This window comes from Dipodomys spectabilis, unplaced genomic scaffold, assembly GCF_019054845.1.
Source record: "Dipodomys spectabilis isolate Male_0828 unplaced genomic scaffold, ASM1905484v1 ptg000210l, whole genome shotgun sequence".
Taxonomy (NCBI): Eukaryota; Metazoa; Chordata; class Mammalia; order Rodentia; family Heteromyidae; genus Dipodomys; species Dipodomys spectabilis.
Genome location: NW_024870887.1, coordinates 8,092,024 through 8,104,871, shown reverse-complemented (window position 1 = coordinate 8,104,871; position 12,848 = coordinate 8,092,024). Strand labels below are relative to the sequence as shown.

Genomic DNA, 12,848 nt, shown 5'->3' with positions numbered 1-12,848 from the left:
CTAAAGACTGGACTGAACCACCCTGTATCTGCTGCAAGGCAAGTCAAACTGGGCACACATAAAGGGAGGAAGAAGGTAATTGTACGCAGTAAGCTGACAGGGGATGGGAAGCAACCAGTAGCTTTTCCATCTCATGACCACCTGGTTTGGGGTCTAAATGGCAATTCATGCAAAGAGCCGCCATTCCCACTGAACGACATCACTCAAAGTGTTGAATCTCTAACAATAAGCAAAATAAATGAACAGGTGCTTATAAACACAGTCCTGGTGTGTCTCTTCCGTAGCAACCAACTGATAGCATACCTTAGGTCCTATTTTCTCTGCACCCTAAAGGCAGGAACCATCATTAATTAAACACTCATTCAGAGCAAGGTAAGACCAGAGTTTCTCCTTCATCTGTAAACCATTGTGCTTAATTACCATTGTAATTAAGGGAACTTTTAAAAGCATAATAGATAGATCAATAGGTAGATCAGTTTCTGCTTTAATACATTTAGTGTTAATAATTTAAAAACAGATATTTAAGCTTCACACCAGTGGCTCACACTTCTAATTCTAACTACTCATAAGGCCAAGATCTGAAGGTCATACATCGTACAATGCCAGCTTGGGCAATTAAGACTCTTATATCCAATTAACCACCAAAAAAGCCAGAAGTGGTGCTGGGGCTCAAGGAGAGTATCATCATTGAGTGAAAAAGCTAAGAGATAGTGACGAGATTCTGAGTTCAAGTTCCAGTACCAAAACATACACATGTATACACACACACACACACACACACACACACACACAGAGTAGCACAGACTTCACACTTCAAGTTGCCCTATTCCTTGCTAGGAAGCATAGCAAACCAAACATCCATACTTTAAGAAAACACCTCTACACACTTGAATAGTTGGGGTATCCAGACATAGAGAAGAGGTGAGAAAGATCTAGCAGGTCAGAAAGAGCGAAGTCCTGTGGTTGTTCAAGGTCCTTTAAACATGCAGGCTTCCTGAGGGCTGAGCTTCAGTGGGCAGCACAATCTTTCTGGGAGCACATGAGGCTAGGAGCCCTGAGCTGGAGGCGGGCTTCAGCCTGAAGGTTTAAGTACTCTCCCAACTCAGAATTTATGGGTCCTCGTTGTTTATTTGAACTAGTGTTGAGAACACACAGGTGACCCTGTGTGACCTTGACCTCTAGGTCAGTCTGTCTGTGCATGTGATGAAGATTTTGCAGCCTCTCCACCCCATCCCTGCACTGGGGCCAGAGCTGGCGACCCTCCCAATATCGGCCATGGGAAACCTCCTGCAGATCGACTGGCAAAGCAGCTGTCAATGGCGCTAGCAGGCATGCAAAAAGAAAAAAAGTGTAGTACTCCTGGGCCTCGTTCCCAAGCCTTGCTAGCACCAGGCTGAGCCAAAGGGCAGGGAGACAGGCTGTGGGCATGCTGTGGGTCACCCGAACTCATGCCACACTCCACCCTCTTGGGTGATGCCACCGATGGCTGCATCTCTGGCACCCAGGGTACAAGTCACCATGTCTCCACCACAGATAACTGAAGAAACATTCGTAGGGTTGGCTTGGGCACTGTGGGCTGGAGGCCAATGGAAAAGCAATGGAATATCGATTTTCTGTTCCTTGCTTGCTAAGGAGAGAACAAGTCATTTGATGTGCCATGAGCTACGTGAGTAAAAACAGACCCTGCGCTCCCCACGGCTGGCTGCATTTCTCCCCTATTCATAGAACCTGGCACATGGTAAAAGCTACACAGATATCCGCTTGCTAAATGAAAGAACCATGCATGCAGTTACAAAGGGCCTACCATGGGCCAGGCACCCACTTTGGAGTCGGGGCTCCACCTTTCCTTCCCCTCAACCCCGGGGACTGCCAGCCTGGCCTCACTCTCCCAGCTCCTTTATTCCTTTGTGCTTTCTAGCCCCATGCCCACCACACCAGCACTGAAAGAGACACAGAAAAAGACTGGAGTGCCAATTGAAGGAAAGAGGATAATTTAGATGGGGGGGGAGGGGGAGAATGTAAACATGGAAAGAAGCAAAAATAGTACATATTAGGGGCTTGTTCCACTCAGAAGACAAAGTCCCAAAGGCACAAAAGAACCTGCATATGTCAAGTCTTTAGAAGGAGAACAGAGGGGCACCACCACTTTTGCCCCAAAACACATAGCACCCATCACCCAGTAGAAAAAAAGCCACCTCATAATCATAGCTGGCATCAATGGGCTCACACCTGCAATCCTAGCCACTGAGAAGGCTGGAAGGTGAGGCGCAGAGTTCAAAGCCAGCCCAAGCAGGAAAGTCCATGAGACTCTTATCTCCAATTCGCTGGCAAAAACAAAAACAAACAAACCAAGAATGAAGAGACCAGCCTTGAATGAAAAAATTCAGGAATAGCACCTAAGAGGTGATTTCAAGCCCCAGTATTATCACAAGTTAATAATAGTAATAATAATAATAACAGCAACAACTAGAAAGATTTATTTCAAGCTGTAACTTCAGCACACACACACACACACACGCGCGCGCGCACACACACACACACAGAGGATGCTGGGAAAGCAATACAGTTGGCATCTCTCTGTGGGCCCAGGGTGGCTAGTCTCTGACACAGGCATTCTGTTCCCAAGTGTGGTCTGCCACCCACTTCTTCCACATTTCTGCTCCACAATTAGAGCTTCACTAAATCTTCCGTCTCCAGAAGCATTTTTCCTATGGCATGTTTTCTTCCAGTGTCAATCAACTCCAAACAAGCCAAGCTGGCCACAAGAACACATCATTCTCTTCTCTAGATGAACCGAACACTGAACACTGTGAACATATCCAATCGCTTACACGGAAATATTTTCTGCATCCACTGGATATTAGCTCAACAAACTGAAATAATGCCACAAAACCCTTTACATTATTCTCAAAGTCCAGTGAGAATTCTTCCATGCTGGGTTGGATACTGAAGTCAAAGCATGCATTTTACATCATAAAACTATTATCTTACAAGGAACTCAAGATGGATGTATTGCTGGTGTTTGTATTCGAATGTGCAATTGCTCAGTCATGGAGTAGTAACACTAAGAGAAGAAGCTCATATGTCAGTTCAGTTGACCATCTCAACATCCCTGTTATTCATGGAAGAGGCTACAGTGACAAAAAAAATTGGAGAAGGGATATGTTCTATTATTTCCCATCAATATCAGAATACTTCAGAAAGTATTGCCCTGTAACCTGGAAGCTTTTACATAAAGAGAAATTGAGCTCTGCTAGTAGTGTCTTTTAAAATAAACCATTGACAGCCAGGCATGGTAGCACACACACACCTGTAATCCCAACTACTTGGAAAGCAGAGACAGGGAAGACCTTGGCTGGAGGCCACCCCAGGCAATAAGTTAGTGAGTCTCCATCTTAGTTAATAAGCCAAGCATGGCGGCACACATTTGTGGTCCCCAGCTGCACAAATGGGGGGGGGGGGATTGTGGTGTGAGACTCACCTGAGCAGAAACACAGACCATATATGATACATAGCTAAAGCAAGAATGGACATGAGAAAGAATAAAATCATGTCATTTGCAGGGAAATAGGTGGAACTAGAACAAATCATGGTAAGTGAGGTAAGCCAGAGACAATGGCACAGATTCTCTCTGATATGTGAAAATTAGATCTAAAACGCACTGTGATATGATAAATTATACAGGATTCTAGAGTGAGATCGAAAGAGGATACTTTAGGAGAGAAACACAAATGTGCAATGCCTAAGCGCCTCCTCAGATGTATATAAATTAACATACATACTGAAACAAACTCCAAGATACGGAAATGAGCGACCTCTGTTGTTTTCTCCTTCCTTTATTTTTTTGTTTTTAGTTGCTGATGATTCTGTCTTCTTTACCTTATGTGTGGTGTATTCAAGTGTACATCTTAGGAAGGGTTGGGGGAGGGCACAGAACTTGAGCGGAAAAGGATGAAAAATACAGCCATGGAGCTCACTGGGCGCTGATGAAAGTGGACGCTACAACACGTGGGTGGAGATGGGAGGGAGGGACTGGGAGAGAGAGGGAACAGAAGACATTGTATGAAAGGAAATGTTCTCATTACCTAACTCTTGTAATTGTAATCCCTCTGTACATCACCTATATAACAATACAATAAGAAAGGGCTGGAGACATGGCTCAAGTGGTAGAGTGCCGGCCTAGCAATCACAAGACACTGAATTCAAACCACAGACTTACAAAATAAAAATAAAATAAAAAATGATTCAGAGATACAAAACAACCCAAACCACTTTGATGGTATTCTGATGGGGCATCTCAAAATCCCTAAACCTAAACTTTTTAAGAGCCAACAAGACCAATTAGAACATTCCACACCTGATACCATGTGACCAGCTGCAGTTAAAATGTAAGCAAGCTAAAAGTAATGTGTAAAACCACCTTGGGCGATGGAGCATATGAAAGAAATAAATTGAATGTTTAGACTTGGGACTCATCCTCAGGATATCTCATTATGTGTATGCAAATATTCCAAAATCCAAAAATAACCAAAGTACTGGCCCTGAGCATTGCAGATAAAAAAAAGATATACAACTTATAAAAAATATATCCATATCTACCTGGCTTATACCCTTCATCTCACCTACTTTAGATGACTGAGATCCAGAAGTTTGAGGTTCTATGCCCACCAGGGCAAAAGAGTCACAAGACACTACCATGTCAACTACAACTTGAACATAGGTACAGAACAGGAGGATCACAGTTTCAAGCCAGCGGTGGCAGAAAGCCCCTGAGACTCCAACTCAATGGAAAGAAGCGCAGTAGTACACACCTGTCATCTCTGCTACACTGGGAAGCCTAAGGTAGGAAGATGGTGGTTTAGGGGAAGGATCTAAGCAAAAACGCAAAGCCCTATCTCAAAAATAATCACAGCCTCTGGGCACCAGGGACTGGAATCCTAAAGACCTGAGAACCACAGTTCCAAGCTAGCCAGGGCAGGCAAGTCCATGACACTTTCATCTCCAATTAAGCACCAAAAAAATAACAAAAAAAGTGCAAGGAGCAGAGCCATGGCACAAGTGGTAGAGCATTAGCCTTGAGCAAAAAAGCTCAGAGACAGTGTCCAGGCCCTGAGTTCAAGCCCCAGAACCAGCACCAAAAAATAAATAACCAACCAAATCAAAAAAAAGGGGGGCGTGGCTGGAGGTGTTGCTTCAGTGGAAGAGTGCCTGCAAGTATGAGGACCTGTGTTCAAATCCTAGTTATGTGCCAAAAAAGAAAAGTACAACAGGGATACATACACAGGAAAAGAAGGAAGCGAAATGATATTCAAGGAAGACAGCATTTACTGGGCTGAATCCTGTAAATATCTGGGGTTCCCTCAAGGAATGGCACCCATTCTTTCCCAGCTACACACCTAATATCATCCCATAAAAGGGACACTTGTTTCTAGAGTAGAATACACAGAATCAGGGAGGACAAGTATATTTCTCAAGGCCACACTGCAAGTGATGCCTGCACCATTTGAACTCAGGTCTTCTGAACCGAAGGCATCACACTGCTCGGCCATATGCACATACTTTCGAGCAGTGGTCACTCCAGCCATCCCATCTGAAGCCTACAAGATACACGTGGACTAGGACCCCATTAGCTGACCACTGTTGGATCACACCTGTAATCCTAGCTACTCAGGAGGCTGAGATCTGAGGATCAAGGTTCAAAGCCAGCCTGGGCAGAAAAGTCCCTGTGAGGCTCTTATCTCCAATTCACCACTCAAAACCAGAAGTGGTGCTGTGGCTCAAGTGGTAGAGTGCTAGCCTTGAGCACAAAGAGGCTCAAGGACAGTGCCCAGGCCCTGAGTTCAAGCCCCAGGACTGACAGAAAAAAAAAAATCCATCTTAGCTCCATGCCAGTGACACACAGCTATAATCCTAGCTACTCAGTAGGCAAGATCTGACAATCACAGTTCAAAGCCAGCCCAGGCAAGAAAGTCTGTGAGACTCTTCATTACCAAAAAAAAAAAAAAGCCAGAAGTAGAGCTGTATCTCAAGCAGAACACTAGCCTTGAGCAAAAGCAGCTCAGGGACAGCAGCCAGGCCCTGAGTTCAAGTCCCAGGACACTCTCTTTCTCTCTCTCTCTCTCTCTCTCTCTCTCTCTCTCTCTCTCTCTCTCTCTCTCTCTCTCTCTCTCTCTCTCACACACACACACACACACACACACATACACACACAATCCATCTTAAGACAGGCATGGAGGGAGGCAGCTTTTTTCATCTTAGCTATCTGGGAGGTGGAACACAGGGCTGAGGCCTGGAGGCCAGCTTGAGCACAGTTAGCAAGGCTCCTAGAAGACCAATGGCTGGGTGCATAGCAGCTCAAGCGATGGAGAGCTTGCTCAGCAAGCACAAGGCCCCACGTCTGATCCCTAGCACTGCCAGAAAGAAGTATATAAATAAAGCCATCTCGTAACTATTTTATATTGGACTGAGCACTAACCCACCCAGCATCCCTCTGGAAAATGCACTTATTCCTGAAGGGAGCTGTGATCTCCGTTTCCAGCCTGAAATCCACTGGTCGGAACCGCTGATATTTTGACTGCTCAAAGCCACAGGCAAGGGGAGTGTGAGCCTGGCCTGCTTCCATCCATGCTGTCCATGGCTGACTCTCAGGGCTGGGAGGAAAGCTGAGATCAATCCCATGCAGCCACGGCCTCCGACACCCCAAAGTAAATGTGTGACCCTAGCTCTTCTTGCCACAGGCCTCTGGGGCCTCTCCCATTATCAAGGGCAAACCTAGCTCCAAACAGCAGCTCATCTTGGCTCCCATCCCTGGAGAAAGAAAAAAGCCCTGAAGCCAGGAATCAAAGTCTGGATTTCTCCTTTCAAACTATCTCTGATCCCCAGTCCTCAGACAGTGGGGGCTGAAGGGATGTCCTCTCTCCAGAGAAAGCTCACAATTGACAAGCAAATGTTGGTTTCTTTTTTCCCCCAGTACTAGTTTTTGAACTGAGGGCCTTATGCTAGCTAGGCAGGCACTGTACCACGGAGCCATGCCTCCAGCCCAGTTTTGCACTGTGTATACTTTAAGGTAAGGGCTTGATTCCTGTCCTGATAAACAGAATCCATGCCACTGAGACTTCCCATTGCAGCTGGGATGTCGGGCATCCATGTGCCACTACGCACGTCCAGAAACTTCTATTGAGACCAAGTTTCAAGGGTTTTTCTGCCTGGGGCTGGTCTGTAACTCTGGTCCTCCTCATCTTAGCCCACCACAAAGCTAGGATGATAGATTCAAACTACCACGTCCAATGGGCTGAGAAGGACTCCGAAAAACTCTTCAGCCAAGACTGATCTAGAATGCAATCCTCCTGTTCTCACTGCCTCTAAAAGCAGCTAGAAATGATAGGAGTTAGTCACCTATGCCCTGCTTGGGTCTCAGACCTTTTTCCCAAGGCTAACCTTGGGACAGTACCCTTCTACTTGTGGCTTCTCATGTAGCAGGGATTAGAGGCATGCACCACTACACCAAGCGCTCCAAGAAAATTTGTTGAGATCTTCAAGCATTCTCTCCAACAGGCATGGGAAGCTCAGGGCTCAGTGAAGTCCTGCCCTGTTGTGTGTTTGGCCTTGACACAGCAATGTCTCACCGCTAGAGTGTTGTCACAAATGGAATGTCCCAGTTATGGGCAACCAGACCAGATCAGGTTTTGAGCAGATGTAGTTACTGGGAAGGGAATGTCATCTGACCTGAGCAATTCCAAATTCAGGAAAATCATGATACATGTCTACCAAGTGTAACCTGAGAAGTTAAGAATGGGGGGGGGGGGGGGTAGGGGAATGATGAATTAATCTAAAATGTGTACAACCCCAAGTATTTCTGATCCAGTGGTTTGAGTTCAGCAATCCAGAGGCTGTTGAAGTTTATCGCTCTTCCTAAAATGGCAAAATCCTAAAATGTGTAGATAATTCCTTTTTATAAAAGCTTAGCTAGGCATGGTGATGCATAGCTATAGTCCCAGCACTCAAGTAGCTAACGGTTACATAGTGCGCTGCAGGCCAGCCTCAGCTACATGGAAAGATCTTGTCTCAAAAAAAAAAAAAGAAAAGTGAAGCTACTGTGCCAGGACCAACACAAAAAAATAAAACAAAGGATTAAAGGCATTAGATCATTAGAATGATAAAAAAATCATTTCTGTTTTAAAATCTGAACTACCAGTAAGACAAATAACTTTTATGTGTATGCATGTGTGCCTGTCCTAGGGCTTAAACTAGGAGCCTGGGTGCTGTGCGTGGGCTTTTTTACTCAAGGCTGGTGCTTTACCACTTGAGCCACAGCTCTACTTCTGGCTTTTTGGTGGTGAATTGTAGATAAGAGTTCACAGACCTTTATGCCTGGGCTGGCTTTGAACAAGATCCTTAGACCTCAGCTTCCTGCGTGGCTAGGATTGTAGGCATGAGCACCAGTGCCTAGCTTACTTTTACTTTTTTAGGCTGAAATTTTGGACATTGGAATTGCTGTTCTTTGCACAGAATAACACATGCCTGATTTTGTTTTGCAGAAGACTTTTGCTTTCTAGTTAGTTGCAGACTTACCATCAACTTGTAAAGAGGAACCTCAAAGCACATTTTAACTTAATCCTCAACTTTGTAGCACACAAGAGAAATGTTTTAAGATGCTCTCCTGCCTGTAGGCATGACTACTGCGTTGCTGAGCCAGAATACCAACTGGAGCCACAAGGTTGGAAAGCTCAGTGGTCAGGATAGCTGGACAACAATCAAGCCTCATGGATGGAGGAGTCTGGTTGCTGTTTTCAGGAAGCTTCAAAAGCTAGCAATGTCTTATTCCAGAAGGAACTCCCATGGCTTGTTCCTTCCCTGCTATCCATTATTTAGAAGAACATTTTCCATTAGTTGGTATCCTGTTTAAATCAATCCTATGGGTTCCACCATACCACAGCTTTCCTAGCTCCTGATGGACAGGTATGACAGAGTAGCTAGCTCCTACAGTGAGGGCAGGGCAATGGAGCATAGGCAGTATGGCTTTGCAGGCCCATGGCTGCTGGCCCTGACCCAGCCCCTCACGGGTGTTGTGACCCCCGTCAGAGGTAGAAGGCAGGTTGTAATTCAGACTGCAACATCCCCAGGGCCAGAGTAGCCCTTTCAAGTGAGCCCGTGGGACCCTGGCACACGCAGGCCCGGTGTGGACAGGCCCACTCTGCCTGCGGCCAAGGTGGCAACTTACGTTTGGTGCACCTCTGGGAGCCGGGAGCTTTGCTCCAGCCGTGACAGCACTGCCCTCCGCAGACATTGACCCTGAAACGAAGCAAGATTGTGAGCCCAGCAGCGGTGGTTCCCGAAGGTTCCTGGAAGGCCAGTCTCTGGCTTCCACGTTCCTTTGGATCTGAGAGAGTCAGACCTAAGGATACCCGGGGATGCGCAGCCCAGAGCTGGCCCAGGAGGACGCGTGAAGACAATGCGATCCAATAATTGTCTGAATCCCAAAATGAGAGCCAATTTTATTCTGCGTGTCATCTGGGTCCACAGCTGAAACTGACTTTCAGAGAGAAGTATTTTTTAATTTTAAAAAAAAGTGATATCACAACTCTTGATGCACACAAACAAGCAAGCAAGAGGAATTCCCTGCATAGCCCAGCCCGTGATTCATGAGGAAGAGAGCCACAGAGAGAGAACTTATCAGCGCCTGGTAACTTGCCAACCCAAACTTCTGTGGGTGCTAACAACCCCTAATCCCCTCCCTCGGCCTCCCCGCGTCCTCTTGCTATACAGGAGAAACCCACAAAAGCCCAGGGAAAACCCAATCACCTAATTTGTAGGATGCTCAAAAGTTCCCCAACCATAGAACCGGGGCTGGGACAGGACGTAAGCCTTCTCCCAACACGTTTGTTTGTTTGTTTTTTCTCCCATGAGTTAGATACAAACTAAAAGTGGGCTGGCAGGGAGAGGTTTAATTGATGCTGGGGAATGAGGCTGGAGTGATCTCACGTCGTTGGCCACGCCCACCTTCGAGGGAGCGGTCGGGTAGGCGCACAGGAGGTGGCGCGGGGGGGGGGGGATGCCTTTTGTGTTGGCCCCCGGGTAACAATGCACCCCCCCCCATCAGTCAAAAGGATGGGGCGGGAGGAGAAGTGTGAGGGAGCCCCCATCCCGGGGCTCCCCCATCCCCGCGCCCCCCCCCTCCTCCTCCTTCCCGGCCGGCGCGAGCCCGGGACGGATGGGTGGATGGGCGCGCAGGGGGCGGGGGTGTGCGCTTACCCCTGCAGCTGCCGCTTCTGGTGAACCTGCAGCCTGGAGCCCGCGCCGCTCTGGGTCCCCTGAGCCACTTTGGAGCGCACGACTGGGCGGCCTTGCTTGGTGAACGGGGTGGCCGCCGGATGACCGCCAGGCTTGGGGCTGCCGGGGCGCTCGGGTCGCTGCAGGGCCGCGCTGCCCGCGCTGCCCGTGCGCCGGGTGCGCTCGGAGGGGGGCCCGGCCGCGGCGACGCTGGGGGCGCCCGCCGAGCTGCGGCTGTACCTAGCGTTTAGGGCGACGTTGAAGGTCCGCGGGCGCGGGGGCCCGCCCAGGGGCACGGCGCCCATCGCCGCCGCCGCCGCCAGGCCGGGGCCCGGGCGCACCACGTAGGTGATCCTCCGTACCCGGCCGTGAGCGGACGACGCGGACGCGAGCAGCACCGCCCAGAGCACGAACCCCCACCTGAGCCAGGCCCCCGCCATCGCGGGCCTCCGCTTCCCCCACCCGCCCCCCGACCACCCCCAGCCGGGCGATCGCCCCGCGATTGCGCGCGCGCGCGCCCGCCCGCGCTGTGTGCGCTGGGGGAGAAAACTGCCCAGCGCCCTGCAAAGGCCGGGGAAGAGAGGCCAGCCCGCCCGCCCGCCCGCCAGGGAGGAAGTTCTGCCGGGCGGCTGAGCGGCCGCGGACCCCGCTGCAGAGTGGCGCGGAGGAGGGGGCGGGCGTGGGGGTGGGGAGCGCGAGCCCGGCAGGGGAGGGGCGAGGGGCGCGGGCTGCGCTAGGTGAGGGTGTCCCCCCCACACACACCCCGGGGCGCCGCGCCCCGGTCCTGGCGAGCGCGCGCGCGCGGGGTGGGGGGCGCTCCGCTCCGAAGCAGCCCCGGCCCCGCTCGCAGTCTTTAAAAAGTTCCTCTCGCCCCGGTGGAAGCCAGTGTCCGATCGCAACAGCCAATCTCGGGCAGACGTGACGTCAGGCACTCAATCCTAATTGGGGGACGCGAGGCCACCTCCGCACCCACCGAGACTGGCACTGTGGGTCGGACGGGCAGGGTCTCCATCCAGACCGCGACCCTCCCACCCCACCCCCCACCCCCATCCCCGGGAAAGGACACCCCCCTCCCCCCGCCGCCAGGTTGGGGAACCAAACGCCCTCTCCGGACGCCAGCCCTAGAGGAGTCCGATGACATTGTTTGGGTCCTCCTATGCTGCAGGCATCCGGATTAAAATGCCAGATCGGGGTCCCGAGAAGACGCTCTGAGGGCCACAGAGCTCTCCATCGCCCGTCCCGAGGAGGTCGGCGTCTTCAGGGCTGTAAATTCCTGCTGACCGGTGGCTCCTCGGGTCCGCAGCCTCTGGTACCCTCTACTCCTGGCTTGGCAGGTGGGATGGCACGGGGTGAGCAGCAGGGGGCGCTCGCGTAGATGGGGAAAACCGCTACAGGGGCCAACCTTTGGTCCTGGTCTACAGCAATCATCCAGCATCCCTGCAATCATCCAGCATCCCTGCAACCTCAGGAGCACTTGTTTTGTTTTGGTTTCTAAAGATCATTACCCAGGACCCTGGTCGGGCGGATGAAGATCCCATTCAAGAGAGATGGCAGGTGTTCTTTGTAGAAATAATGACAGCTGCACGTCTACATTTGGATTTAAAAACAATGTCACCGGCAGAATGCCTGACTTTGATTATGTACGTGAAACAAAATAAAACATGATTGTAGCGGTCCGTTAAAAAAATAACAAACCAAGTCTCTAAGCCAAGCACGCGTGGTCCATTTCCAAGGCTTTAGGTTGTTCTCTCTCGGGTTTATTTGCAACTTTTCCTTTTTGGTGTTTGGTCTGCCTGCATTGACTTAGGACAAGTGGTAGAGGTGAGTGGTTGCAGAAGTATTCACAGAAAATCATTTAAGGTTGAAACAATCTCTATGTCTATTTTTCTCTGTAGCTTGGAAAACTACCTTCAAAGTTTGACTTGGCGGAAGCCCTCAGCCCAGCTTTCTGGGAGAGCCACTGTCACAGAATGAATAGCGTTTCAGCCTCACGCGGAGACTTAATGGCTGAAAGACTCTAGGCAATTCACTCCTCTTCTCCTTTCTTCTCTCTTCCCCTCTCCAGTACTCCCCTCCACTTTTCTCCATGTCTCTCCCCTCCTCTCCGAAACTCAGCTTGCTCCTCCCAAACTGGAGGAGTTACAGGGCAACTGTGCTCACCAGCCCCTAAGCGTCTGTGGCTCTAACAACACCCAGGGGCCCTCTGGACAGGATTATTCCAGGTCAGCCACCAGGAGCCAGGCCAAAGTGAGCCAGATGGAGAGGCTGAAGAAGCTGCCTATCCTATTGCAACACATTCTATATGAAAAATACAAAGCAAAGGCCTCCGTGTCACCACCTGCCAGCTCTGAAGAAGGCACACAAAGGACCCCCTGGATAGGCCAGACCTCACCAGGTGAGGTCTGCCTTTGCCTTTGAGAAACCTCAAGCTTGAATCTAAGTAAAGCTGGAAAAATAGTAACTTAGGTAAGCAACACGTCGAGAAAAAGTGGAACTGTCACAAGCAGAACTCTGTTTTCTGTAATCCTGTGTCATCATAGAGTTCTTTCTTGTCCAGTGGACAGTTCTCCCCCTGCAGG

General features: G+C 49.7%; 1 protein-coding gene across 4 annotated transcripts in view; it reads right to left on the bottom strand.

Annotated features, from left to right (window-relative positions):
* Positions 1-10,709, bottom strand: part of Ltbp1 (latent transforming growth factor beta binding protein 1) — a 400,428-nt gene extending 389,719 nt beyond the window's left edge. For all 4 annotated transcript variants that reach the window (XM_042696612.1, XM_042696614.1, XM_042696613.1 and 1 more), the window contains exons 1-2: positions 10,252-10,709; positions 9,221-9,291 (exon numbers count right to left, since the gene is read on the bottom strand). In XM_042696612.1, coding sequence (XP_042552546.1) covers positions 9,221-9,291; positions 10,252-10,709 — 529 coding nt within the window. The remainder of the gene's footprint in view (positions 1-9,220; positions 9,292-10,251) is intronic.
* Positions 10,710-12,848: the final 2,139 nt, after the last annotated feature.